The sequence below is a fragment of the Pelodiscus sinensis genome, chromosome 9 (genome assembly GCF_049634645.1).
Source record: "Pelodiscus sinensis isolate JC-2024 chromosome 9, ASM4963464v1, whole genome shotgun sequence".
NCBI lineage: Eukaryota > Metazoa > Chordata > Testudines > Trionychidae > Pelodiscus > Pelodiscus sinensis.
The window spans coordinates 61,302,777-61,330,246 of NC_134719.1; the positions used below are offsets into that span (position 1 = coordinate 61,302,777).

Consider the following 27,470-nt stretch of genomic DNA (forward strand, 5'->3'; position numbering starts at 1 on the left):
CAAACCTGTAGATGAAGTTAAACATGTGTTGACCCATAACTGAAGTTGCAGGACGCCAGATCTGTGATAATGGCTCATGTTGGAACATGGAAAATGCTAATTGCTACGCCCGTAGCTTTGTTCTCATTTAGAGATTCTCTCTTCCTGTAGACCTGTGAACAAAAAGTTCCAATGCAGTTCTAGTTCAGGACCACTTCTGGCTACTGCAGCCATCTGGAATGAAACAGCTAATACATTGTAAGTGTAGGACAGACCACCCACATCCAGGGGATTATTGATGACTACAATAAGTGGAGCACTGAGGTTCTGCAAATGTCATTTGTAAAACCAGTCTTTCGGGCTGCTTCAGATGTGTGTGTTTCAACTGCTTGGTGTCACTTCCAGCTATTAATGGAGGAGTAATGTGCTATTAATGACTCAGAAGATAGATTAGGATTTTTATAAGAGAATGTGAAGGTTTTTCAGTTGAAGCAAGTTCTTACCTTAATAGGCTTTCACTAGTAAGCACTTAGCTATGTTGAAAATCTAAATTGATTCCCAGGGTGTGTAGTGTGAGTGGACACATGGTGCGCTCAAGATTGGGGTAGGTTAATACTTCTGGAGTTAAGGCGCAAATTACCTTTTTCTGGGAAATTGTAGGGAGATTTTTCAAAGGCCAGTTAAGCACTGAGCTCACTTTTGCGTTGGAAAGTATCTTCCTTCGATGCTCTTTGAAGTGGGTTATGTAAGTGAATTCTTGACCTCTTGGAAACAAACTGAGTGGTCCCAAACCATGGAGTTGCTGGAATAGGGGAGGTCAAGGCTCCCTTCTCAGCTGTTAGCCCTGCTCCCTGCCACCAACCCTTTTGCCCCCAGTCCTGCTGGGGCTGCACTTCCCACTGTGCTGGCCCCGGCCTGGACTATGCTCCCCAGCACCAGCTCCCTGCTGTGCTGGTCCTCGCTATGTCGGCCTCTGAACCTTGCCAGCCAGGGCTCCCTGGTCCAGGAGTATTGGTAGTCCTGCCAGACCAGAGCGTCCCAGACTTTAAGGTTTCAACCTATACTAACTACTGCCATTTTGCACCTATTGCTGCCTTGAAATGCACTTGCTGAAAACCTTTATGGCACCAGTAGTGTCAGAATGCATGGTGCTAGATTATAAACTAGAAGGTTTACCTGGCATTGCTGGGGACCTTCAGGACAGCACATAGGGAGTGCAGTAGTCAGGGCAGGAGCTTGAGGATGGGGGGGGGGGGGGGGGATTAGGGCAGGTCTTAAAGGCTTGGGGGAGAGGGTGACCAGGGGCCGCTTCCTGGAGCGGCAAGAGCAGTGCTTGCTTGCTGTTCCTCCTCCCCCTGTGATCATTCTGCTGTATAACTGTCCCTTGCTTTCACAGCCCTCCCTTTCTGTTTGAGAAACAATCGCATTCCACGCACATCCCATTGTCCTGGCACAACCAAACCTGACCTTGCTTGAACTTATAAAATGCTGCATGCCAAATTTGGTGGTCCTAGCGTTTACCATTTGAGGAGTTCTTGAACAGACTCACGGGTGGACAGGTGTGTAAACTCTCAAGTATTTAGTCAATTTCAACTGTAGTCCAAACAGCACAGATATGGCTGCTCCCTATCTTGCACTTACAGCAAAGCTGGTTCATTTGTAACCAGCCCTGGAAATGAAGACTACCCAGGAAAAGCTCAAGTGCTGTAGGAAATAGCACTGATGATGCAGAAGATGACAATCACCTGGGTCAGTACTATAAAGCAGTTTCCTCTGTTGAAGGTGATCACCTTCTCTGATCATTAGATCCTAAAGAACTCTTCAGAAGAATAGAGGAGTTAAGTTTTCTGTAGTAGTTTCTCCTATTGAGGTAAAACACTGATTTCAGCTGGATAGTTTACTTCTCCTAAATGTTGTCGTTAGTGTTGTATTTGTATTGCTCCTAGGATATAAAAGGGGGTAGTTGAGCTAATGCCCTTTATTGGACCAATTTCTGTTGGTGGAAGAGACAAACTTTTGATCTTTAGAGTTCTTCAACTAGTTTGGAAAAGATCTGTAGACTAGCTAAAATCCACAATAGGACAGATTCTTAAGCATAGAGAATTCACATTATAGCTATTGTGTAACTGGAGAAATGTTAAACATTTTCTAGATTTTATTCCCAGAAGTAGCTGCTTTTTAGTAGTGGGTGAAGTGATTAAAATTAGTTTGAAAAGCTTCCATCCAAAGAAAAGGATAAATCTGCCATTAGCAGAAATGGACAAGTTAATTGTTTTGCTTAAATACCCTTTTCCTGAACACTTTCTTACAGCTTAGTTGAAATCATTTAGTCATTGTCACAGAATTGCTCAAATTAAAAATGGAAATGAACCTCGTAATTCAAGAATAGAAAAGGCAAGTCCAGATTCATCTTCTCCAAACTGCTGTCATTGCTGTATCTCAAAGAGAAAAATACTTCCCTACTTCCAGGGTTCCCAAGGCAGCAGTTGCATTTGGGAGTCTTCCAGCAATTTACTCAGAGGAACTGCTTGGTGGAATGGCACCTTCTGTGATACTTGAACACATCATATAGTTAGTGTTCATGACCTATGCTGTGTAGACTCCTGCTTAGAGCCAAATTAACTCCTCCAGCTCTTGATTCAGGTGCAAGACCCATTCAGGCCTTTTTAAAATGTCTCATTTGCTGTATTTCACTGAGCTAGTAACATTTATGGCCCGAATGTAAATGCTGATGCTAGAGTTAGTGCATTGTAGAGTGTATCTGCGTTTTATAGAGATGATTGACATAGTATTTGAGCAGTTACGCACAGTACGAATTCTAAGGGAAGATGATTCTACTAGAATCCCACATTAAAAGCTGTGTTGGGAATATTTCCTGCAGGTTACATGATTATGTGGCCAAGCATCAGGACATGCCAATACTAAGGTTACATGTGCAACTGTAAATCTGCCCCCTCATTTATGCTTTGATACAATCTAATTACAATTGTAGACTGTCACATTATTTTTCTTACATAAATGTGCATTATTTTGATGATAAATTTTATTCTTATACATACACTTTTACGTCCAGGCCTGAACAGTAAGTGCCTTTGTACCCCCCCAATCCCAGGGCATAAAAGCCATCCCTCAGTTCCTTCTAATTTGTGGCTGCAAAATAGAAACCTTGCAGTTTTTTATCTTTGTTCACGACCTGTGTGCGCGCATTTAGGTGGCAAAGCAATTGTTTTTTTTCTACTCTATTTGGCTAGATATTAAAATACCTCTTTATTTGTTATTGATTTCCCTGGTGCTAGGATTTATTACTACCACAAAACAAGTCCCTAGGATTCAAAATTTGGCCCTTCTTTTATGCACCTGTTCCACTTAATAACAGGAACTCAAGTTGCCTCTTTCATCTATGAGAGAGGCATATCTCTGATAGACACTCAGTCTGTTTGTCTTAAACTTTCTCCTGGAGAGTGTCATGAGAATCTGTTACCGGTGGAAAGGACCTATCAGGCCTGAATAGGGTTCCGCAGATAATGCTCCCATGAGCTGCTGACTTGTGACTGAAACCATCAACTAAGATTTTTCCCAGCTTCCCCCCTCCCCCCCCCCCCCCCCCCCCCGGACTTCTCTCTTGAGCTCTTGTTAAGTAGCAGCTCATGTAAGATGACGAGGGATCCAAGAATTGAACTGTGCTAACTGACACACCTTGAAAAAGATCAGTTCTGCAGGTGAAAGCTTCCATTCACCTAATCCTATGTCTCTTCACTATACTAGGTTTCAGGATCAAGGAAGAAAAGTGATCACTTTACCCAAACCGGAGAAGTAGCGTTCATGGAAGCTATATTAGATTCTGCGTCAGCCAGGGTATATCCATCATAGGAGAGATTCAAGACTATAGTAGACTTAATGAACCAGTTATAAGCTCGCCCACCCTGACAAGAAAAAATTATCACTATGTTTAGAATTCAGAGGTGCAATATATCTAAGCATAAGCAAGGGATCTCCAAACAGCTTAGTTCGAGTTAGCGCTAAAGGACATGCATATGTAGTCATTATTATCACCATTTGGAACCTAAACCTGCAACTCATTTGTGAGTGTATATTTACCTGCTTTAATCTTGTGAATAACTTTTTTTTCCTAGTTAGTCTTTAGGTTTATTACAGGATTGGCTACAAACATTCTTTGGTAAGCTGTCTAAGCTTAACCTGATGTAAGTAGCTGGTCCTTTGAGGGCAGGGTAACCTTATAGACTAGACTCATAGACTTTAAGGTCAGAAGGGACCATTATGATAATCTCTTCTGACCCCCTGCACAACGCAGGCCACAGAATCTCACCCACCCACTCCTGGAATAATCCTCTCACCTATATCTCAGATATTGAAGTCCTCAAATGATGGTTTGAAGACCCTAAGATACAGAGAGTCCTCCAACAAGTGATCTGTGCCCCATGCTACAGAGGAAGGCGAAAAACCTGCATGGCCTCTGCTAATCTACCCTGGAGGAAAATTACTTTCCGATCCCAAATGTGGCGATCAGCTGAACCCTGAGCATGTGGGCAAGACTCACCAGCCAGACACCCAGGAAAAAGTTTTCTACAGTAACTCCTATCATCCCACCATTGGCCTATTTACCACCAATAGTGAAAGGTCAATTAGTTGCCAAGATCATGTTATCCCATCAAACCATCCCCTTGGTATTGTGTGGGGATTTTTTGTGTGTTTGGGTTGGTTTTTTGTTTTTGTGTGTGTGGTGGTGGTGGTGTGTGTGTGTGTTTGGTACGAGAGGCCATCTGCCACAAAAGCAGGCTTGCTTAGGTGGCGAGAGAGACCGTAGTGTCCAAGGGGACTGTCTGCAACTCAGCTGAGACGGTTTCAGTTCTTGAAGAGCTCGCACTTGATACTTGATGAGTGAAATCTAATTATAGAACATGCAACCCATTTGGGGGGTTGTACCCTAGTTTCTAACCGTCTGGCGTAAGGTTTGCACCCTTGTTTGTGAACCATGCCAGACAGCCTGTCTGTCCGTCGGACAAGAAATCACTGTTTGAATTTGTTTTTTATGAGAAAATCCTCTGCGGATCCAGAGTCAAAAGTCAAAGAGTGACGAGAGTTCCACCCACAAAACCCTACGTTTCTTTCCCCGCCCATGTGAGCCCTTGCCCCAGCAGATGAAGATCTCTAATGCTGTACGTCTGTCTCTTCCCTCTTAATATGAGACAAGTGACTTAGTGGAGATTTTATGGGCTGCTGTGTCAAAAGCTTCAGTCAGTCAATAAAAAATGTCCCCAGTGTGTAAAGACCATTATCCATAGCCTGATGAATGTCATCTGTAACCTCAAGCCATAGGGAGTCTATTGAATGTGAAGGTTAAAAACCAGTCTGGCAGTTCCCATCACAGCTGCTATTCCCTTCATCTACTCAGCAGAGGGAGATACAGATACATACAGAAATGGTAATGTTCAGCCACACTTAGAAATGCAGTGAATTTGGAACTAGTGAAAGAAACACCAATGAATGGAACAAGGCATTGGTGTGATGTCATTTTCTCTCTGGTGTAACCCAGACATTTGGTTATTGTCCTGTGGGAAGGTCGGGGGAATAGCGCAATGTGTTCTTAGTTTATAAGTGTAATACGTTTCTTCTCTGCTCAGTATAAATGTTTTGTTGAACTGTCACGGTTAAAAAGCCACTTGCTTCCCAACTACATTAAACCCAGCTTATATGGGCTATATAGCAGCCCTTGCTTGCATGACTCCTGTTTCGGTTTCCACTAGGAGAAAGGTGTCTTGTATTGTTGGGTTTTTTAATCACAACCGGGCGATAGCTGCTCTTCCCTTTCTTGTTGGTAATATAAGGCATGAAGCTTCCCCCCCCGCCCCCCCAAAAGCGCTGTCTGAGTGCTGTGAAATTATATCTCTGCCTCTCACTTTTATTCCAGGCAGGGATGTTACTTCTAAACATTTAAGTTTTTTCCTTTTTCTATCGAGCAGTATGGCATTCATGCTCAGCCTACCTGCAAACAGGAGCCTTTGGCCAAACTGTTAATGTTCATATTCTGCTAGTCCATCATTTGATGCATGTTCAACAAAAATCCATTGTTTGACCAAGCTTTCCCATGAGGGGATTGCCACTATAACAAAATAGGAACGGCCATACAGGATCAGACCAGTGGTCCATCTAGTCCAGTGTCCTGTCTTCTGATGGTGACCAATGCCAGCTGCCCCAGAGGGAGTGAACAGATGTATCCAGTGGTCCCCAACGTGGTGCCCACAGGCCATTTCTGTGCGCTCGCCAAGTGATTGGGGCCAGCCCCACCCCAGGCGCATGGCGCATGGGTGCTGCCGGCTCCTGGGCACGCGGTGTATGGGTGTCCCCGCCCCTGGGCAAACGGCACAGGAGCAGTGTGGCCCCAGGCGCGCGGCCGGCCCCGAGCATGCAGCGCATGGGCTGTTCTGACCCCGGGTGCGCGGCATATGGGTGGCCCTGCCCCTGGGTGTGTGGCACAGGAGCGGCCCCGGGCGCATGGCATATGGGCAGCCCCACCCCTGGGCGTGCAGCACAGGACCGGAGCTGGCCCTGCGAGTGCGGCGCATGGGTGGCGCTGGCACCGGGTACACGATGTATGAGTGGTCCCATCTCCAGGCACGTGCACAGCCCCGCCCCCGGGTGCCTGGCGTGTGAGTGGCCCCGCCCCTGGTCGCCCGGCAACCCTGAAGGGTTGGGGACCTCTGGATTAGGCAATCAATAGATCCACTCCCTGTCGCTCATGCTCAACTTTTGGCAAACAGAGGCTTGGAACATCATCCTGGCTAATAGCCATTAGAGGACAGGTTCTCTCTGAATTTATCTAGCTCTCTTTTGAATCCTGTTAGTCTTGGCCTTCACAACATCCTCTGGCAAGGAGTTCCACAGATTGACTATGCGTTGCGTGAAGAAATTCTTCCTTTTGTTTTGAACCTGCTACTTAGTAATTTCATTTGGGGCCTCCAGTTTTTGTGTTGTAAGGAGGAGCGAATAGCACTTTATCTACTCTCCCTATACCAGTTGTGATTTTTTAGACCTCTGTCATATCCCGCTGTATTGGGATGTGACTCTCTGCTACTGTATCTCCTGCTGGCCATTGTAGGAATTGGTTCCGTCCTTCTGCAGGGTGCCCTCCTCTGGTGGTGTATCGTTGCCATCGCTCCTGCTCCAAGTCTCTGGAGCTCCAAGGGTTGCAGTGTCTGCTTCAGGGCATAGCCCTCTGGCTGTTCCCCTCCCTCCCCCCCCCGGAAGGAAACAGCAGACCTCTGCCCAACCAGTGGCCAACTGCAGCCTTTCGCTGGCCATTCCCCTCGATGGCATGTGGGGCAAAGGGAGGGAGGCTCGGGTTGCCTGCTACTTGAGGTCCCAAACCAGGCAGCCACTCCTCCAGCCCCTCAATCCACTTCCAGTCTCAGTACCCAGCACCTCTTCTGTGCCTTTCTGTCAAGGCCTTAGTCTGGCAGCCATCATCAGCCTGGAGCTCCCCCCACATCCTGCCAAGCACTGATCTGTCCAGGCTGGGGAGAAAAAGGTAGCATTAATTACTTAAGCATCTGCAGGTAATGTTTTAATACATTTAATTGACTAGGTTTCCACACGGCCGGCCTCTCTGGAACAGAGTGCTTCTCTTCGTACCTCCAGAATGAGTGCCTCTGAAAAGAACAGAGTGAAAATTCAAGAAATGTTGACTTCCTGTCTGGCATTTGTGATTTTATTATTGTTGTCTCCCAGGATAACATGACCGGAGATGGGGTGAGGGGGAATCGCAGCTGACTCATTTGGACTGGGTTTCCCTTACCTCTGATTAAAATCACTTATAACGGCTGACCCAATGACAGATGCAAAAGATTAGGCTTCCCCACATCTCTCTAGGGGTTGCTACTTTCATGCTATCTGTGACTGGAATGAAACCAGGCAGCCATTGTCCAAACTTGAAATTCAGTTGATGGAGACTTGAATAAATGGCATTTAAAAAGCCAATAATCAGACCACATTAAGCTGAGTTTAGTACCATTGAATACTCCTGGTTTAATGTTCTCCAAACACTCCACATTCGTTCCACCTCTCCTCATGAAGAGAATTCCGGGAAAGTGACCTGGTTTATTTGTTTTTTGTTTTTTCCACAGTAGTTACAATAAACAAAAAATCCAGAAAGAGGCTCTTAAATTGACCGGTTGCCATATTTGCATTTTGGGCACTTTCCTTCAATCCACATATTCCAATTACCTAGGCACAACAGACTGGGAAGGTGCAAAGAAGCATATGGTCTAATAAAAGCGCCACTTAGGTATAATCTGAGCACTAATCATTCAGAAAGAGACATTCAAAATATTAATATCTGTTAGGAAATGCTTTGTGATGCTGTTTTGTGGGTTACAAATGAAACTTTTATACCAGAAGGCTCTACCAGCCTGTGGGCTGGTTCTTGCTCACAGGGATCATTATTGAGGCCCTAACCTAATTATAACATTAATATGAAGAGGTGCTATTCCTTAGAATTAAAATTTACTCTCGCAATATTGGAATTATCTTAATATGCCCAGTTGCTCTCCTCTCTGTAAATTCGGCAAGGTGGAAGTGAGCAAATAAGCAGCAGAACTAAAAACTATTGCCAGATAAAAGCTATAGTCTGTGTCTGCTCAAACTTCAGTTGTTTTGGTGGGAGAAACTCCTGTGGATCCAGAGGCATGCATGGCCCTACCTTTATAGATCCAGACTGTAGTTAAAATTATAACGTGGTTCTTGCACAGAATTAAATTCACAATCATGTGCATGGTTGGTGCAAATCCAAATCCAAAAAGTGCTTTGAGAAGAGTGGTACTAACAGATCAGTTACTTCCTTCTAAATCCTGCTGGAAAGGGATAGCAAGTGGAGTTCCTCAAGGGTCTGTTTTGGGACCCGTACTGTTCAATATGTTCATCAATGATGTAGATATTGGGATAGAGAGTACGCTTATTAAGTTTGCAGATGATACCAAACTGGGTGGGGTTGCAACTTCTTTGGAGGATAGGGACATAATTCAAAATGACCGTAGCAAGTTAGAGAAATGGTCAGAGGTAAACAGGATGAGGTTTAATAAAGAGAAATGCAAAGTGCTCCACTTAGGAAGGAACAATCAGTTCCATACATACAAGATGGGAAGCGACTGTCTAGGAAGGAGCATGGCGGAAAGGGATCTAGGGGTCATAGTGGACCACAAGTTGAATATGAGTCAACAGTGTGATGCTGTTGCAAAAAAAGCAAATATGATTTTAGGTTGTATCAACAGGTGTGTTGTAAGCAAAACTCGTGAAGTCATTCTGCCGCTCTACTCTGCACTAGTTAGGCCTCAGCTGGAGTACTGTGTCCAGTTCTGGGCGCCGCATTTCAAGAAAGATGTGGAGAAATTGGAAAGGGTACAGAGAAGAGTGACAAGAATGATTAAAGGTTTAGAGAACATGACCTATGAAGCCAGGCTTCATGAACTGGGCTTGTTTAGTTTGGAAAAAAGAAGATTAAGGGGGGACATGATAGCGGTTTTCAAATATCTAAAAGGGTGTCACAAGGAGGAAGGAGAAAATTTGTTGTTCTTGGTTTCTGAGGACAGGACAAGGAGTAATGGGCTTAAAGTGCAGCAGGGGAGGTTTAGATTGGACATTAGGAAAAAATTCCTAACTGTCAGGGTGATCAAATATTGGAATAAATTGCCAAGGGAGGTGGTGGAATCTCCCTCTCTGGAGATATTTAAGAACAGGTTAGATAGACATCTGTCAGGGATGGTGTGGACGGAGCGTAGTCCTGCCTTGAGGGCGGGGGGCTGGACTCGATGACCTCTTGAGGTCCCTTCCAGTCCTATTATTCTATGATTCTATGATTCTTCTAGTACGGTCAGCCAGCTACTTAAAGCATGAACCAAAACACTATACTCTTGACCCACCATGTATGAAAATTGCAGCTAACTTTGCTCTATTCCAAACGTCTAGTAGTTGCATAGGAACTGATATCCTATCCTATGATGCTCTCCACAAACCGGTATCTTTTCTTGAATTTGATTTTTCACCTGTCTAACTTCATGCACGCTAGGCAACACACAACCTATATTCCTAACTGCAGACTTAATGTGTACCTAACTGTAAACAACTTTGAAAAACAATTTAAATAAACAGTTACTTATTGCTTCTTGAAATTAATGTAGAATGTATATAAAAACTTGAAAAGAATGAATTTGAATTCTTCCACCCTTTCCAGAAGTGGAGACTGAAATGAAAGGTTTGCAATTGCCCAATGTTTAATCAAGGCTGTATTCGAATGCTAATGGTGGTAGTGATAAAGTAGTTGATCTGGAAAGTGAGCATTACTTTGAGTTTCTGATGACAAGTTATTCTGGCCTTCAGTTTGTGTGCATCACAACTCTAGATCTTCCAGAATTCAGGGAAATGTACGCAACTGCTCAGACATTACCCATTCTTCTTTAACCTGTAATACAAAAGAAACTGCTTCTAAGGTTGCCACTACCTGCTAAATATGTACTTGGTAGTGAGAATGGTAGAATGAGAGGCTTCATGGTCAGCTGTCACCATTACATCAAACCTCAAAACATAAGCTATCAAAAGGGGGGTCGGTGGTCTTTGAACATTTTGAAGAAACATTATTTAATACAGTGATGCAGGCTCTGAGACTTTTCCAATAACCGTAGCTGACCTTGGCTGCTCGTTTTGCCTTCTGAGACAATTAAAGGAAAACTGTTGTGTAGCGTGACCTAGCTCAAAAACCTGAAGCCTTTTTAGAAGTGAGCAGCAGGGAAGCTGCTTCCAGTCACGTTCAAGTCAACAGGAAGTCCTACAGTGTCTTAAGATAATACGGTTGATATAGTAACCCAGAGTAGGGCAAAGCATTTGTATAGCTCAAGCAAATCAGAGTGCATAAGAAATAAGGTGATAGGGAGCTTGGTGTTTGAGTGGCATTACACAGAAGGCTTTTTTTTGGATGTAAAAAAGTAGATTCAAGGTTGAACTTGATGTCAGTCAGGTCTGGGGCAAAACCTTTGTGTTCATGTGCGTTGCAGTATGGTGGCAAAATTCCACAGGGACTTTGTAATTCCAGTGTTGGTGACTAAGAAAAAAACGAAAGGCAAATAGCAGCCAAGGTCAGAATTGAAGCATGCATTATAGAGCTGTACCAAAAGCTGAGGTGTTAGAGCTGGGGGTTCAGGACACAGAGTTTGGGGGGGGGGGGAGAAGGGTTCACGTGGAAAGCAGCGTTCAATGTTTTTTGGCGCGCTGCTTCGCTTTCATGATTGCTGGGCTTTAACAGAAGTGTGCTAGGAGTCTAACCAATGACAGAGGGGAATGCCAGAAATGCTGCCAGTTGTGGACAATTCTCAGTTCATTATCATTCACTGGGAGAGTCGTCTTGCTGGGATACCTGAAATTTTTATTTTTCTCCTTTTGGGTGGTTTTAAATATCTCTTCTTTTCTTAGCAGATGGCATTTTTATCTTGTGTTGTGACCGCCCATATGGCCTAAAAGAGAGTCTCTCTAATTGTAAAATGTGACCACCTGTTCTGATTTTAATGAATGCAATGAGCATTAGTCTTGATATATCTACTTAAAAATAGCTGCTTGAGTTTCATTAAAAAAAAACCCCCAAAACCTTGGCTGGGTACGAATCCTTTCACTGACGAAATAAGCAATTAATAATTAAGTGGCTAATTTTAGAACCCGGCAGCCTAGCTGTTCTCTTGGACTCTCGCTGATCCAAGCAGGCAATGATTGATTGTCCTGCCAACATAGATAGGCACTTGGTGCTGGGGCCAGATGCCTGAACACTTGGAGTTGTTTATTGCAGTGTTCAGAAGGTGAGCGCCACTTCATATCTTACCAGAGCAAATGGAGGCCACCTCCTGTCTGTTCATCCAGGTGCTTATTCATTCCATTTCCCTCCCCACCCACGCCTCCCCCCATCGCCACCTGAAGTATGAAATCTGCAGCGCGCCGAAGGTGTCTTCCATTTAGATAAGGACTGTCCAGCTGGAGAGGAGGCTGATCCCAAATTAAAATAGCTTTAAAACAGCTTATACAGTAACAAGTTCCTCACAGAAGACTTGTTGGAAGAACCTCGTTTGTTAAAGTAGCTGCAGCCAATTCACGGCTTCAGAGCTGCCAAATCATGCAGGTTTGCCAGCGTACAGTACGCCAGAGTACCATATGTAGGCTGAGATTTTTCAAAGGAGCCAAAGGGAGTTAAGCACCCACATTCCAGTAGTGGGATTCGAGCGCTTCAGTCTCCTAGGCACTTCAGAAAGTCTCTCCTTTCACTGAGTGAACTGGTGCATCGTTTCATCCGGTAGTAGATTACAGTATTAAAAATGAAGGGATGACCTGGGGTTTGGATGAATAGTGGGCTAATATTTTATTGTAATAGAAACAGTAGTTCTCAAGAGAGAGCTGCCAAAAGCTAAGACAGTCTTTCAAGCGGTTTGAATGGCAGTGGCGGTGGGGCCAAGAGTTGAATTTCAGCACAGCAGGAATTACGCTGGAATCGTGTCAAGCAGCGACTTGGTGGGCAGAACACAAAATGACTGCTTTGAGCTTTTGCAATATACACAGACAGGGTTTGAAAAAGAGACGGGGAAACCTCTTTCCCAAAAACTTTCTGTGTTGACCTACAGAGAGAACACGAATCACAAAGGGTGCTGGATGTAAAAGGACATGACTACCTATTTCTCATTTTATTTAAGCTGTGCTTGACAGAACCACCTCTATAGCCACAGACAAATGATTTATCTGCTTCTCCAGGTAAAAAGCTGCCTTTGCTTAATCAGTGGCAGTTTTTATGACTGTAACTTAATAGGTTTAAATCCTGATCTCTCTAACCTCTTGGGATTTCTAGACAATCTGGGTGTCATTTTTAAGACTCTTAATACTGTCTTGAAATTCCAAGAGTAACAAACTTATTCAGTTTCTGTACCTGGCATTAAAACCCATTTAAATGTACTCTTAATACACCCCAACGGGAGGGGGGTTGATTTGTTGGGAGGATAACGAAAGGCGTATCAAGCTAAATTTGTATTTTGCCCCTTAGGTGGGGATGGGATTTTTAATTTTCACACACATCCCACATCCCTGGTTTTAATAATACTAATGGTTGGTTAAATTCTGCATAAATGAAAAAAGGGGAAGGAAGGAGCTGATCTTGCTGGACAGAAGAGACGGACTGGTGTATTCTAGAGTTTGGGTCAGCTGGGTTTTTCCCTATTCTTTTCTGAGAATTGAGTTTTAGCTGCTCTGAAATGTTAAATGCAGAGCTACTTATACATAGTGTGGCAGTGCAGCACATCTGTGAAATAGTTCTTAAAAGAAGTTGGAATCCAGACACTTTTCCCTCCTTGACCAACTGGCCGATTCTCTCCATTAGAAATGAAGGTGGTGGGAGAGAAAGGAAGCAAATGGAGTCCATTTTGGATAAACAAGAAAATCTAGCCCATGCTCTCCACATTGCAAATTCAGCAGCAGACTGAGTCTCCCACCAGTTCTCTGGAACAAACTGCTAGCTAACAAGCTTCACTTATGTCAGAGACAAGGAGTCCTTAGACTTGATTTCTGGGCTTCTTCCTGTGCACTTCAGCACATTGTGCTGTTTTTCATGTCTCTGATTTTGAGCTGATTGATTAGATATGAGATGCATATCACCACCTCCTAATAGGTTTTGCTTCTGTACCCTCTCTTCTCCCCTTGTCTCTAGATCACTGTGTTCACTACTATGATCTTCGCAACACTAAGCAGCCAATCATGGTGTTCAAAGGGCATCGCAAGGCAGTCTCCTATGCAAAGTTTGTGAGTGGGGAAGAAATTGTCTCTGCGTAAGTATTTCCTTCCACAGGGTCTAGAATCATGGTAGTTAGACTAAGATCTTGTAAGGATCATTCTCGACTGTTATGCTTGTGTGGGTGAGTGTATAGCATGTACTTGTAAATTGACATTCTGTTAAACAGCAGACTGCTGTGCTTTGTAGAACAAATAGATGAATCTTCTCGAAAGCCTTGAGTGCAAATTTAACTTGGGTCAGAAATAAAGGCACTGACGGGCTAAGTTTAGTGGACACTTCTCCATATTGGAAACCATACCAGTTTTACACATCCTGATTAAACCAGCGCTTTTCTTACTTAGGTCATGGGGCCGGAACAGAATGGGATGTTTTAAGTCCTGAGGTGTATAAATGCTAGTTCAATGCTAGAACGTATAGCATACATCAGGTCAGTCGCTTATAGACGGCTGTATGAGGGAAGCTTTCCAGTGATGTCCGATTTTAATCGGTTCCATTCTCACCTCCCTTTCCTCAGCATTACTGCTCTCTAAAAGATGCGCACGTATTTTTAGAGCCCCTGCTTTTGGTTGAACTGAATGCTGTGTAGAAATGAAGCATTTTGGGAAAGTGAAAGGCAGGAACTGTTGTAGATGAGTGACCAGCTGGCAGGCCGTACGTGGGGCATGTAAGGACGAAATGGCACCACCTTGCTTGAGAGCTGGCTATGTGAGAGTGTTTATTCCACAATCCTGGGAGGGATATTGATAGAGCTGTCAGCCTCTGATAAGGCAACAGCAGTGTTGCAGGTATTGTGCATGCAAAGCTGGGACTTCTCCTTCCACTCTGAGCTGGAATTAATTTGTAACAAGTAGGTTGCTTTTGTTTATAGCTTTCCAGCGTTTGGGAGAGGAGATGATTGTAGGGTTTCTGAGTACCAAAGATGAGCAGCTTTAATCCAAAATATACAAATACAATTCTTTTTATTTCCAACTCAAGCCATGTCATAGATGGTATTGATTGGTTCAGCCTTGTTAAGTTAGGCTTTGACCACCTCCGGCAGTGTTCAGAACTACCTAATGTTTAGCAGGGTGCATTGATCATGGTGCTGATTTACAGACACTTCAATTTGACAGAGCAGTGTATTCGGGGTAATTTTTTTTTGAGAGGATATAAAATGGAGGAGTGTAAGAGAGGGGATCAGTGGTCTTTTTCTTTCCCTGCTGTGTGGTGGTAGTGTCCGTAAACTTTAGGACACTAAAACACAAAGGTTAAGTGCCTATCTACGAAGACCTTCTTGATGGGTCTGATTGTGCAAGCCAGCAGAAGTCTGACAATTTAGGAGGCAGCATTGTGTTGGTAACTCTTCTAGATGGGCCCTGAAGACATGTTAAGTGCTTTTTAACAGCTTTTGTCTACAGGAGTATGTTGATTTAGCATATGCCTACTGGATTGGCATGTTACACTCTTGCGAGTGAGTTAGGAGTTTAGTGCTAATAAAACCTTTATGGTACATCATGGAGTCTTCATTTACCACTTACACTTAACTCTGATTTTTTTTTAACTGCAGTATTGCTTTTTTCTTATCCAGCTGCTTGGCATTATTACCCCAAGTCTCACCATTTCAGGACTCTGAAGAGAAGAGGAATTGTAATGTGTTTTTAGAAACCACCCAAATGTTCTGTTCACTGTAACAAACGGAATCATAGAACGCTAGAACTGGAAGGGACCTCGAGAGGTCATGGAGTCCAGTCCTCTGCCCCCACTGCAGGACCCAGTACTGTCTAGACCATCCCTGGTAGATGTCTGTCTTAACCTGCTCTTAAATATCTCCAGAGATGGAGATTCCACAACCTCCTTAGGCAACTTATTCCAGTGTTTAACCACCCTGACAGTTAGGAAGTTTTCCTAATGTCCAACTTACTTTCCTTGCTGCAGTTTAAGCCCATTGCTTCTTGTCCTATCCTCAGAGGCCAAGGAGAACAACTTGTCTCCCTCCTCCTTGTTGACACCCTTTTAAATACCTGAAGACGGCTATCATGTCCCCATTGTCTTCTCCTTTCCGAAATAAACAAGCCCAATTCTTTCAGTCTTCCTTCATCGGTTATGTTCTCTAGGCCGTTCATCATTTTTGTTCCTTTTCTCTGGACCTTCTCCAATTTCTCCACATCTTTCTTGAAATGTGGTGCCCAGAACTGGACACACTATTCCAGTTGAGGCCTAATTAGCGCAAAATAGAATGGAAGAATGACTTCTCGTGTGTTGCTTGCAACACTCCTCTTAATGCATCCTAGAATCATATTTGCTCTCTTTCCAACAGCCTCACACTGTTGGCTCATGTTTAGCTTGTGGTCCGCTATATGATCCCTAGGTCCCTTTCTGCAGTGCTCCTTTCTACACCGTTGCTTCCCATTCTGTGCTTGTGAAACTGATTGTTCCTTCCTAAGTGGAGTACTTTGCATTTGTTCTTATTAAACTTCATCCTGTTTACCTCAGACCATTTCTCCAGTTTGTCCAGATCATTTTGAATTATGACCCTAGCCTCCAAAGCAGTTGCAACCCCTCTCAGCTTGGTATCATCTATAATGTTTTAGGACTTAGTGGATCCAGAAGTAATTTTACCCTTTTGCTGTTCTCACCTTCTTATCTACCTCCTCTCTGATTGAATTAGCGCTGGTGTAACACTCCCATATCTGTATCCCTTTTTTTTTCACTTCATGCATCTGATGGAGAGTTGCCACTCATGAAAGTTTATGCCATTATAAGACTGTTAGTCTTTAAGGTCCCACTGGACTTTGTTGTTTTTGCTGAAACAGACGTAAGGGGCTATCTCTCTGAAGCTTGTGGGATAGTTTTTTGTGCAGCCTAGACACCCATTTGACAGGCTGTACCGTAATGTGATACTTGCACTAGTTCAGTTTGAGCAAGACATGAAATCCGGTATCGAGTGTGCTGTGTGAGGGTTGTAAGTGCCTCACTAAGGGATCACAGTTCAAACTGGGACCGTTTATGGAGGCATTCTGACTCTGCGGTCTGATTTTTAGGTCAACGGACAGCCAGCTGAAGCTGTGGAACGTAGGGAAACCTCACTGCCTGCGCTCCTTCAAGGGTCACATCAATGAGAAGAATTTTGTAGGTCTGGCATCCAACGGCGATTACATTGCCTGTGGTGAGTCCAGCCGCCACCTAAAGAAATGACTGTATGGCTCCTCAGCTTGCTTTGCTTATAATGAGAAGTATGCTTAGAAAGAGACCTCTTAGGAAATATGGGGTTATTCCTAGCCTCACCCCTCCTCAGCCTTTGCCTGGAGACTAGTATAAAAAAGTAGTAGCCGTATGGTAGTGTGCAATTACTCCAGCTCTGGCTTAACTTAAATGATTTGCTTTAGCCACCAGAAGTTCACTGAGAAGTCCACAAGTAACACAGCTACCCTGAATACGAGAAAGTAAGAATGAAACTAAAAAAAATCCCTCTTCAGCCTTTTAGGGAAGTTCGGGATTTAATACCCATTGGATGAACCCGAGTGTCGTGTGTCAGTTAGCACAGCACTCTATATAAACAAACCAGTCGAATTTCCTGTATTCAGACAACTTTTTAGGACACAAAACGAACTTTTTTTAAACCGCACCTCGCTTCCACGGAGATGTTTCTCTTCCTGTTGTTAAAATGAACACTCAGACCAATGTAATTCGGCATCTCCAACTGCACGATAGACCGAAATAGTGTTGCAATCGTGTATTGATCCTCTTGTAATTATAACAGTTAGCCATGGTTACTGTAGCAATCCTGTACTCTAGTTGCAGCAGCCATCAATGATGGGATGTAGAGGGGGCCATTAAACTCCCAGGAACTAGGCTGACATAATTTTCTACTCACAATAAAAGATTTTAAAAGGAAGCCTTGCTTATCGGGGGTCCATTTCTAGCACTTTATTGATTTGCTTGTATTTATAGGAAGTGAAAATAACTCCCTCTACCTGTACTACAAAGGCCTCTCAAAGACACTTCTGACTTTCAAATTTGACACAGTCAAAAGCGTCCTGGACAAGGACCGGAAAGAGGACGACACAAATGAGTTTGTCAGTGCTGTGTGCTGGAGAGCACTGCCAGATGGGGTAAGCTTTCTGCTTATTTTTCCCAATACTGCTGTGACGTGAATGTCTTAAATGAACCTAAGATAACATCCTTGAATGTTTGGTTCCATTTTTGGTTTTTTCCTCCATTATACTCGAAAGGATTTTAGAAGTGAGTGGTGGAAAGTACACAGTAATGGTTACAAAAGTTGGGAAATTCACATGGTCATGGAAATCTCAAAGGTTGAGTTTTAAATCTCAACAGTAGTGAGGTATTAGTACCAAAACAACCCTGTATTTAATTTCCTTGTTTCGTTTTCATCACATTCACCTGGGTTCACCATGTGTACTTAAATGTTGTCTCCTCTATATTCTCTCTCATACATGTGGATGGTTTAATGTAGCTGGTGCTACATTATCTCCGTTTCTATTGCAATGAACTTGCTTCCAAATATACAGAACGCTTGCTGCTCTTGTAGAGTACACGCTACACTTTCACTGAGTGCCTCTGTGACGTTAATGACTGTGCTGAAAAATATGCTGATTTTTGAGCTGGACTGTTTACAAAAGCTTTTTAAAGTGGCGTGTGAAAAGCACCTTTGTAAACTTGATTGTGGAAGTGTTTGCAGATGAGATCCTTGGTTGGGAGTGGGAAATTGCATGCTTAGGTATTTCAAATAGCTTACGGTAATTTTACTTCACTTGTGAAGAGAGTCTTTGGACTGAAAACAAACCTGAGAAATTGCAGCCTGAAAGGTAATGTTTTTGGCAAGTTAACGCCTGCTTATCTGTTTTTACAGTATGCTGGAAGTGTCCCCGCAATCATAAATAACACAAGATTATGTGAAATAAATTTGTCCGGAATCCAAATCCCCAAAACTAAAACTTTCTAGCATCATGAGAATTTGGGTCTGAAACTTTGTGTTTCTAATTTTAATGTCAAGGAAAAAAGGGGGTTTCCTTTTAATGTTAAGGGTGGTATAATATTCTTTTGCTCATAAGCTAGGTTTTGAGGTGACTATGTAGATAAACGGATACCAGTCTCAAGGAGATGATAAACTATACAACTTGCAAGCCAGATCTCCACTGGTGAAAGCCTTCAAGTAACTCACTGCATCCATGAGCTTCCCTTTCTTTTCTTTGCTGCAGTGTTTCCAGTCTGCCTGTCCTCTGACTCCAGTGGAACTTTTGGTTCAGACAATAGGGATGAGTTGTGCCCTTTTGATTACTTCTCCGCACCACATTGTCTCGTTCTCCTCTCTCTCGATCTCTTCCACTGCTATTGTGCTTATAGTCTGAGTGGCACTTGGTTCAACAGCTTTTCAGCTGCTTACACTAGTGGTGGAGAGATACTACTATTCAGCACAACTCGAATACACAATGCTATGTAACAAATGTATGATAAAGTAACAATGAAATCCGCTCAATACAGGGTGCGCGCTCAGCAGTTATTACAATAGTGAGAGCTTACTGAGCTCTCTAGCGTTCCATCTGACATCATTCTTGAGAAGCATGTTTTCTGTCTGTCAGTCCCACGTTTCTCACTGGGTTTTGTTTTAAATTATTGGCTTTTTCTCCGGTGCAGCCAGAGTTCCACCTTCTGGTTTGGAAAGAGAACTGTGAAAAAGCTGCACGTGGCTAGAGCCGCAGGTTGAGTGTTCCTGCTTCAGCGTTTTACTTGTGAACGTAGTATGTCCCGGGCTTCTCCGCGTCCTCACGAGTCCGCCAGCGGTGTGACTTGCTGTTTGCCAGGAGGCCCTCGTGTGTCTCTTCATAGAATGGCCAGCTATCGCTGAGCGACGTGCTAGTTCTTCTGCACCACTCACTTGCCATGGTGCTGAGGTCCCTTCTCAAGCCTCGTGGTCTTGGCATATGGAGTATGATTGAGAGAGCTGATGGCATTTGGGGCAGGAAGTCATAAAATCCAGGTCACACTGGCATGGCTATCAAGAGCCAGGTTCTGTCCCCAGCTTTGCCACAGACTTTGAGACCTTGAAGGAATCAATTGCTCTCTGCTTTCCATTCACCTTTCTATGAAACTCACTCGACCTTCCTCACATTAGTGTTCAGACTTAACTTGTGTTTGTAAACTGCTTCTTTAGGTGGAGGGCAACATAGAAATACTGTGTATTAACTTTGCCTCAGGATCCCCCAGTGTAATCAAGAGTTGATTCCGTTTCTTTGTAGTGTTGTTGTGGACCAGTCTCTTATTTCAGTAGCCTGAACAATTGAGAAGAGCGAAACAAATTTACGTTCGGATGCTTTCCTCAAAATCTCTGTCTACTTCAAGGGCAAGATCTGATGTCCAAGAAAAATGAAAACCCTTCCAATAAGTTAAAATGCCCAAGGGAGCTGCTGCTGCTTCTCTGCCTTGCTTTCTAGTCAGGGTTGGCAGCTCTTGTCCTTCAGCATCTTCCAAAGGGACACCAACCTTCACGTCCTCTTTCAGCATCTCAAACCACATGTTCTGGGTCTTGCTCATGGTCTTTGTCCTGTAACTGCTAGTTCTCTCTTCCTCACTGGTCAGCATTCAGACCTTGTCATTTCTGACCTAATAGTTTACTCGGCACCTTCTTGTCACAGAGCATTCCCATCAACTCCCTCCATTTTCACCAAGTGCTAGCCATGTGATTCCAAACATCTGTACCCACTCTCCTGTCAAATGCCCACTGAAAGAAACCGAACCTGAAATGAATCATGCCCAGTCTTCTCCCAAAAAGCTTAGTGCAGTGCTGTCTGCCAAAGCACTGCCTTTAGGGCAGCAGAGTGGCCAGAAAATTGTACGTTTTAGATCGCCCCCCCCCCCCTTTTTTTTTTTTCAGCAGTGGAAGTCTTTATTAAACATACAAGAGTTAGTATGCTAATACTTTGGTCTTGTATTATGTACAAGATATTAAACACTGTAGATTAATCAGTGAGCTAGTTCTGTGAGCACTCGTTTTGGTAAGAATCTTTGCATTTTATAGATGGGTAAATTGAGGTGCAGAGATTTTAATATCCACACTTTCTACAGTGGCTTTCAGTTGACGTTGGGTAGGAGCTGCTGATGTTCAGCAACTCTGAAGATTGGTGGGCCACCTCCAATTAGAAGCCAGCCTTAAATTTTTATCTGCGGTGAATTGTACTGTAAATTAATGGTAGAGTCAGGGATATGCTCTAGTACTTCTGACCTCTTACCTACTCTAAATGCACACCTCTGACTTCTAAGAGGAGAAGTTTACAATGTACGTGTCTGGCCCTAAAACTTTTTCTTTAATAGAAGAAAAAAAAATACTCCTTAACACATTGGCAAAAGACTTGATGTAAAACCTCAATTTCAGTATTGCAGCTGTAAATAAATTCTGCTATTCTATTCGCATGTAAACACCAAAGGAAAAGTAGTGAAAACACATATGGCTTTCCTATCGAGTGAAAGGAAACGAAGTGTTACTTCTAGAACAGCACCAGGCAAGCAGTAAGGTCTGTCTTAAAATGCATGTATATGAGAGAGGGTCCGTTGAAGGTCTTATCTGCCATAGACAGTTGGAATGTAGGTAGTGTACTGAGGAGAACTTACCGTATATACTCGAGTATAAGCCGAGTTTTTCAGCACAGTTTTTGTGCTGAAAAATGCCCCCCTCGGCTTATACTCGAGTCAGCATCTCGAGAACTGAGGCGGGCGGGCTCAGCGCGTCTCTGCCGCTGGCCGGGTCTGGCCGGGTCTAGCCCCGGAAGTCGGGGCGAAAGCTGCTCCGGTGCCCCTGGTCTGCTGGAGACCGCCTCCAGCAGACCAGGGGCACCGGGCGGGTTCCCGCGCTTCTGAGGCTTTGCCAGAGCAAAGCCTCAGAGGCGCGGGACCCCCCGCGGCTGCGGCTTCAGTCCGGGAGCCTGTGGTCTGCTGGGGACCGTCCCCAGCAGACCACAGGCTCCCGGACTGAAGCCGCAGCCGCGGGGGGGTCCCGCACCTCTGAGGCTTTGCCAGAGCAAAGCCTCAGAGGCGCGGGGAACCGCCGCTGCTGCCGCTTCAATCTGGGTGCCTGTGGTCTGCTGGGGACCGTCCCCAGCAGACCACAGGCTCCCGGACTGCAGCCGCAGCCGCAGGGGTCCCGCGGCTCTGAGGCTTTGCTCTGGCAAAGCCTCAGAAGCGCGGGAACCCGCCCGGTGCCCCTGGTCTGCTGGAGGCGGTCTCCAGCAGACCAGGGGCACCAGAGCAGCTTTCGCCCCGACTTCCGGGGCTAGACCCGGTATCTATCTTCATTTTTTACATTTACCAGTAGCTGCCTCATTTCCTACCCTAGGCTTATACTCGAGTCAATACTTTTCCCCAGTTTTTTGGGGTAAAATTAGGTGCCTCGGCTTATATTCGGGTCGACTTATACTCGAGTATATACGGTAGTCTCTTTTTTCTCCTGCATAATATTTCCACGCCTCCTGAGAGGCAGAACCCCTTCACTCTGACCTGGCTTGTTACGTTCAGACTTGCATGAGGTGCACCTGTATCTGCCGCTCCATTACCTCTTCAATAATTCTCCTCGCTTCCACTGCAGTTGGTGTTTCTCAGAAGGAAGCTGGGAGAGCAGGTTTAACAGGGGCTGCTCTCTGGGCAGCAGGAAAGGTATTATTGCTGAACATAGAAGCAATTTGATTATGTAGATTAAGCATGGCTCACTCTATCATAATCACTGTAAAGAAGCCATTTAATTTTGTGCCTGTTTGCATGAGTGTTCATTACTGCAGATAAGCCGGTTAGCTTTGGAAAGACTTTCCAAGTAGAAATATCAGGGCTTTGCTAAGCAGCAAGAAGATGCAGATAAGAGAATATGCTAAGTAAATTAGCCTGAAGAGAAAAGACCAAAAAAAAAAGGATATTGACAATAGCATTGTATATTTTTGTTTTAAAGGAGGCCTTCCAGCTCTCCGAACTGTATACTGTATTTTGATTGAAGGGCATCTGACCTTTGCATGCAACGCTTTTACTAGATGGTAGCAACGTGGCTTTGCAGCTTTGGAGAAAGATCTTGAAGAGCTGAGATGCAGGCATGAAGAATAGGAAATGGGTTTGTGTTCCTGTCTCAGGGTTGCTCTTTAAATGAGTGCGTGTTCAGCAGTCTGGGAAGCTAACATCTAGCCACCATTGAGCCATAGGAATTGACTCTTTTCCAGTGAGCAAGGTTCATTTAGATGTTACGTGACACGAGTCTCCATATCCATCTCTCTCCCTCACCACTGCTACAGTATCTTGGGGATTTCTGGTAAGATTGTTGTCCCCATAGACGGTAAAACATGTTACTAGTTGGTGTTCCCAAGTTGTTCCAGGCCACTTCTCTATGAAATGTTAGAGAAATGGCTTCCTACTAGTCACTCTAAGATAGCAAAGGTCCATGGATTCCTTGGTTGAGTTTTTTATAAGTGTTAGGTTTTATAAACAACTCTTCAGTTAGAGTTGTATCACTCTCCTTTTTGGATTGCTGCTTCAGGAAACCACCTTTCCTTTCTTTAGTCAAAATGACAGCAGTTGACAATCCTGTTGCCATTAACAGTCATCCTATTTTAACATAGCATCTCAGACTTTAGTTCTCTAAATGTGTAATTAATAAAGTTAATTGCATGTTCTTTAAAAGCCTGTAATGATTCTGCAGTAAATCGTCCTTTACAAATGCCCATGGAAGGCGGCTATCCATTTTGTTTCTCATAGAATGAATAAATATGGTACACGCGAGCAACTAATACACGTGGGACTTTGCTAATTTACAGTCAGCAAATTGACTCCCTTTCACTGGATTTAATCTAACTCGCTCAGATTATTCCAGAAAGTGATTAATTGCGATTCTTAGCTGATAATTAATTTGAAAGAGTTATTAATGATATTAACATTCAACTTCCCTTGCTATTCTACAATAACCTGCCCTGATTTTATTGGTAGTTCTTTTAACTGTAACTGAAATTTTGGAAATCTGAAATCTTAAAGGATTTTATCTTCATTCCGCTTAGCTATGGTCTCTTGCAAACGATGGGGTTTAAAATAATATTGAAACAGCTAGCAGCTTTAATTTACAAATTAAGCCATTTTTTTTTGTGCAAAATTCTCAGATGGAGTTGTTTAGATGAGTTAAATCTTACCTAGAAAATAGTCTGAGATTTGTGAGAGGAACTCACAGTACAGTACCAGAACTGTACTGTTCTTTGACTCCTCTCTATCAGATCCTGTGTCCTGATGATCAATTCCAGCTGTAGTACTTGCAGTCCCTTTCCAAACATCTATGTAAGGGCCTCTGTGAATCCCTGCTTTATCCAAGCCTCTCCTCCTACTCACAACTGCTGAGTGAATTATCATATTCACATCTCCACATCAGCTGCTAGATGTGGGCCACATCCTCCCTGACTGAATTGACCTAGTTATCGCTGGCCTTCCTCTTGATTGATACTCCTTTCTGTTCATGTTCCTGTATATTTATACCTGCCTCTGGAATTTCCACTACATGCATCTGACGAAGTGGATCTTTGCCCATGAAAGCTTATGCTCCAATAAATCTGTTAGTTTATAAAGTGCCACAGGACTTCTTGTTGCTTATGCACTCCTCAGAAGTCAAGCCTCCATTTTATCCTGACACTGCTGGTCACGCCTATCCATGCACTCGGCTCTTTTGCTGCACTGCTTTCTAGATCTTGCATCCCCTTTGCACAGCCCGCAGAAGACTGATGTTTGGCTCCCTATTCACTTGTCGGGTTCAAATACATAATTAACAGTTTGTCAGGGTGTGGCAATCTGAGAATCATTGCTCAGAAAAATGAGGTAGGCTTGAATGTGCTGAGTCCCTCTGCCTTTGCCTAGAATTTCTTCAGATGTTTTGCTTTCTTGTGGCGTTTGCCTGCTTTGGAGTTTAGATATGCTGAGAAGCTGACTTGCCAGCACCCCGGCTTCCAGCTCTTTGCTGCACATTTTTTTTTCTCCCCGGCCACACTAGGTTCTTTCTAATTGTGTTTAAAAGCCTAACAGCTTTTCATCCTTTCACTCAAGCAGATTCCTCTACTTATTGCTTAGCGCCTTGCAGCAAGATATTGTCACTGCATTTTATTGTGTTCCAGTCTTTTTTCCTCCTGCCTCTTAAAGGAGCTATGCAAATCTTGTCAATCGCATTTTCTTAAGCAGGGAATGTTCATTCTTTACTTTTTTAATCTAACCCCAAAAAACAAGGACACTGGAGACTTGTATGGCTTGTAAAGTTCTTAGGTTGGAAATGTAATTGTATGTATAACATTTCCACACGCCTGTTGCTGAAAGGGTGTAATTTTGTGCATAAAGTAATTCCATGAGGCATGTTCTTGTTTTCGGGGGAACTCAGTGAAGTGTGTGTATTTGCATATAATGCATGTTAAATTTGTACAATGCAGATATCCTTTTAGATGTTCGTTCTTGGATTCTTTTTATGTAAAAAGCAGAGAATTAAGCAAAGAAAATATCCTGCTGAACGTAGCAACTCTTTACTCCTCATTACTGCCCCAGGAGTCCAACTGTTGAGAGCTGTAGCTATGTGAGAATATCATACTCTATTATTAGTGCTTCAGTCGCTATCTTGAAATTTCAGTGTTTTGACACTTCACTCCTTCTGCAAGACCCTCTAGATAATGTAATTATGCACATTACAGGATTTAGAAGAATTTTATTTTTCATCTCTTTTATGAAGGAAAAAAAAAATCTCCAGTGATTCTCCTTCCCCCCCCCCCCCCCCCCCCCCGGCATATATTCTCTCCCCAGGCTCTCAAATCTCTTGAAGTTCCTCCTAGAAAGATGCTACTTACTAACATGAGTAGGTCTCCGAGCAGTCAGATTCCCCTACACTGCTGTGCAGTGCATGCAGGGGGGTGGGTGTCAGGAAACCATTTGTTTCAGACTTTCCTTTTCATTTGAGGCTAGCCATAGGACTACTAACATTGGCCCCTCTTCCCCATTTCCAATGCAATTGGAGAAACTGGATTGCCCCATTAGTGTGGTTTCAAGCTGGTTTAAGACTTGCTAATTGACATGCTAATGCATCACTGTTTAATCCTTCCTTTCCTAGATTCAGATTAAGGGTTCTTATATTCCTGTGTCAATTGGGTCACCACAATGATGCTATTATTCAGCACTAAAAGGCCTTTTCTTCTCCTTCCCCCACCTCACCGCAGGAATCATGGAATCCTAGAGCTGGAAGAGACCTCAGAAGGTCATGAAGTCCAGCCCCCTGCTCTAGGCAGGACCAATCCCAACTAAATCAACCCGGCCAGGGCTTTGTCAAGCCGTGACTTAAACACCTCTACGGATGGAGACTCCACTTCTTCCCTGGGTAACCCATTCCAGTGCTTCACCACCCTCCTAGTGAAATAGTTTTTCCAAATATCCAACCTGGACCTCTCCCACCACAACTTGAGACCATTGCTCCTTGCTCTGCCATCTGTCACTACTTTGAACTGCCTCTCTCCATCCTCTTTGGAACCTCCCTTCAGGAAGTTGAAGGCTGCTATCAAATTCCCCCTCACTCATCACTTCTGCAGACTAAACAGACCCAACTCACTCAGCCTCTCCTCATAAGTCATATGCTCCAGCCCCCTAATCATTTTGGTTGCCCTCCGCTGGACCCTCTCCAGTGCGTCCACATCCCTTTTTGTAGTGGGGGGCCCAGAACTGGGCCGAATAAAGGGGAATAACGACTTCTCTGGATCTGCTGCCAATGCTCCTTTTAATGCAACCTAATATGCCATTAGCCTTCTTGGCTACAAGGGCACAATGTTGACTCATATCCAGCTTCTCATCCACTGTAACCCCCAGGTCCTTTTCTACAGAACTACTACTTAGCTGGTTGGTCCCAGCCAGTAACAATACTTGGGATTCTTCCATCCCAAGTGCAGAACTCTGCACTTGTCCTTGTTGAACCTCATCAGATTTCTTGTGGCCCAATCCTCCAATTCGGCTAAGTCACTCTGGACCCTATCTCTGCCCTCAAGCATATCTCTCTCTCCCCCTAGCTTAGTGTCATCTACAAACCTGCTGAGGGTGCAATCCATCCCTTCATCCAGGTCATTAATAAAGATATTGAACAAAACCGGTCCTAAAACCGAATCTTGGGGCACTCCGCTAGAAACCGGCCACCATCTTGATATCAAGCTGTTGATCACTACCCGCTGGGCCCGTCCTTCTAGCCATCTTACAGTCCATTTATCCAATCCACATTCCCTTAACTTACTGGACTCTGAACCCACTCTAGTTTGGATTTGAAAATAGTCTTATCAAGGAAATGGGTCGTGGTTTTTCCTCTGGGGCTCCAAGTCTCTACTTACAAACTTCATCTAAAGTCTTTTTCCCCCCCCCCCCCCCCCCGCCTCAAAAGAGAAGGGGCTAGGGTATTTTTCAGTGTGACCTTTAAAAATTGCCTAGGGATCTTTTTGAGAATTGAAAGGAGATATTAAAGCTGCAGATTTTTCTTGACTGGAGACAACACTTACACCAGCAGACTACTTAGCTGTAATTTATCAGAGGTGCATGTCCAGCAGTCCTAACAATTAGACGGTAGAGAGGCTTTTTTATCAGTCGTCTGTTTTCTAATCTTTAATGAACAGCATAGTGGTAGAAATCAGAAAACTGTTGACATTACATTTTCTGCCAT

At 43.9% G+C, this 27,470-nt stretch overlaps 1 protein-coding gene across 2 annotated transcripts in view; it reads left to right on the forward strand.

Annotated features, from left to right (window-relative positions):
• Positions 1 to 27,470, forward strand: part of COP1 (COP1 E3 ubiquitin ligase) — a 145,925-nt gene that overhangs the window by 89,653 nt on the left and 28,802 nt on the right. For both annotated transcript variants that reach the window (XM_075936898.1, XM_075936899.1), the window contains exons 16-18: positions 13,718 to 13,835; positions 16,822 to 16,946; positions 17,732 to 17,892. In XM_075936898.1, coding sequence (XP_075793013.1) covers positions 13,718 to 13,835; positions 16,822 to 16,946; positions 17,732 to 17,892 — 404 coding nt within the window. The remainder of the gene's footprint in view (positions 1 to 13,717; positions 13,836 to 16,821; positions 16,947 to 17,731; positions 17,893 to 27,470) is intronic.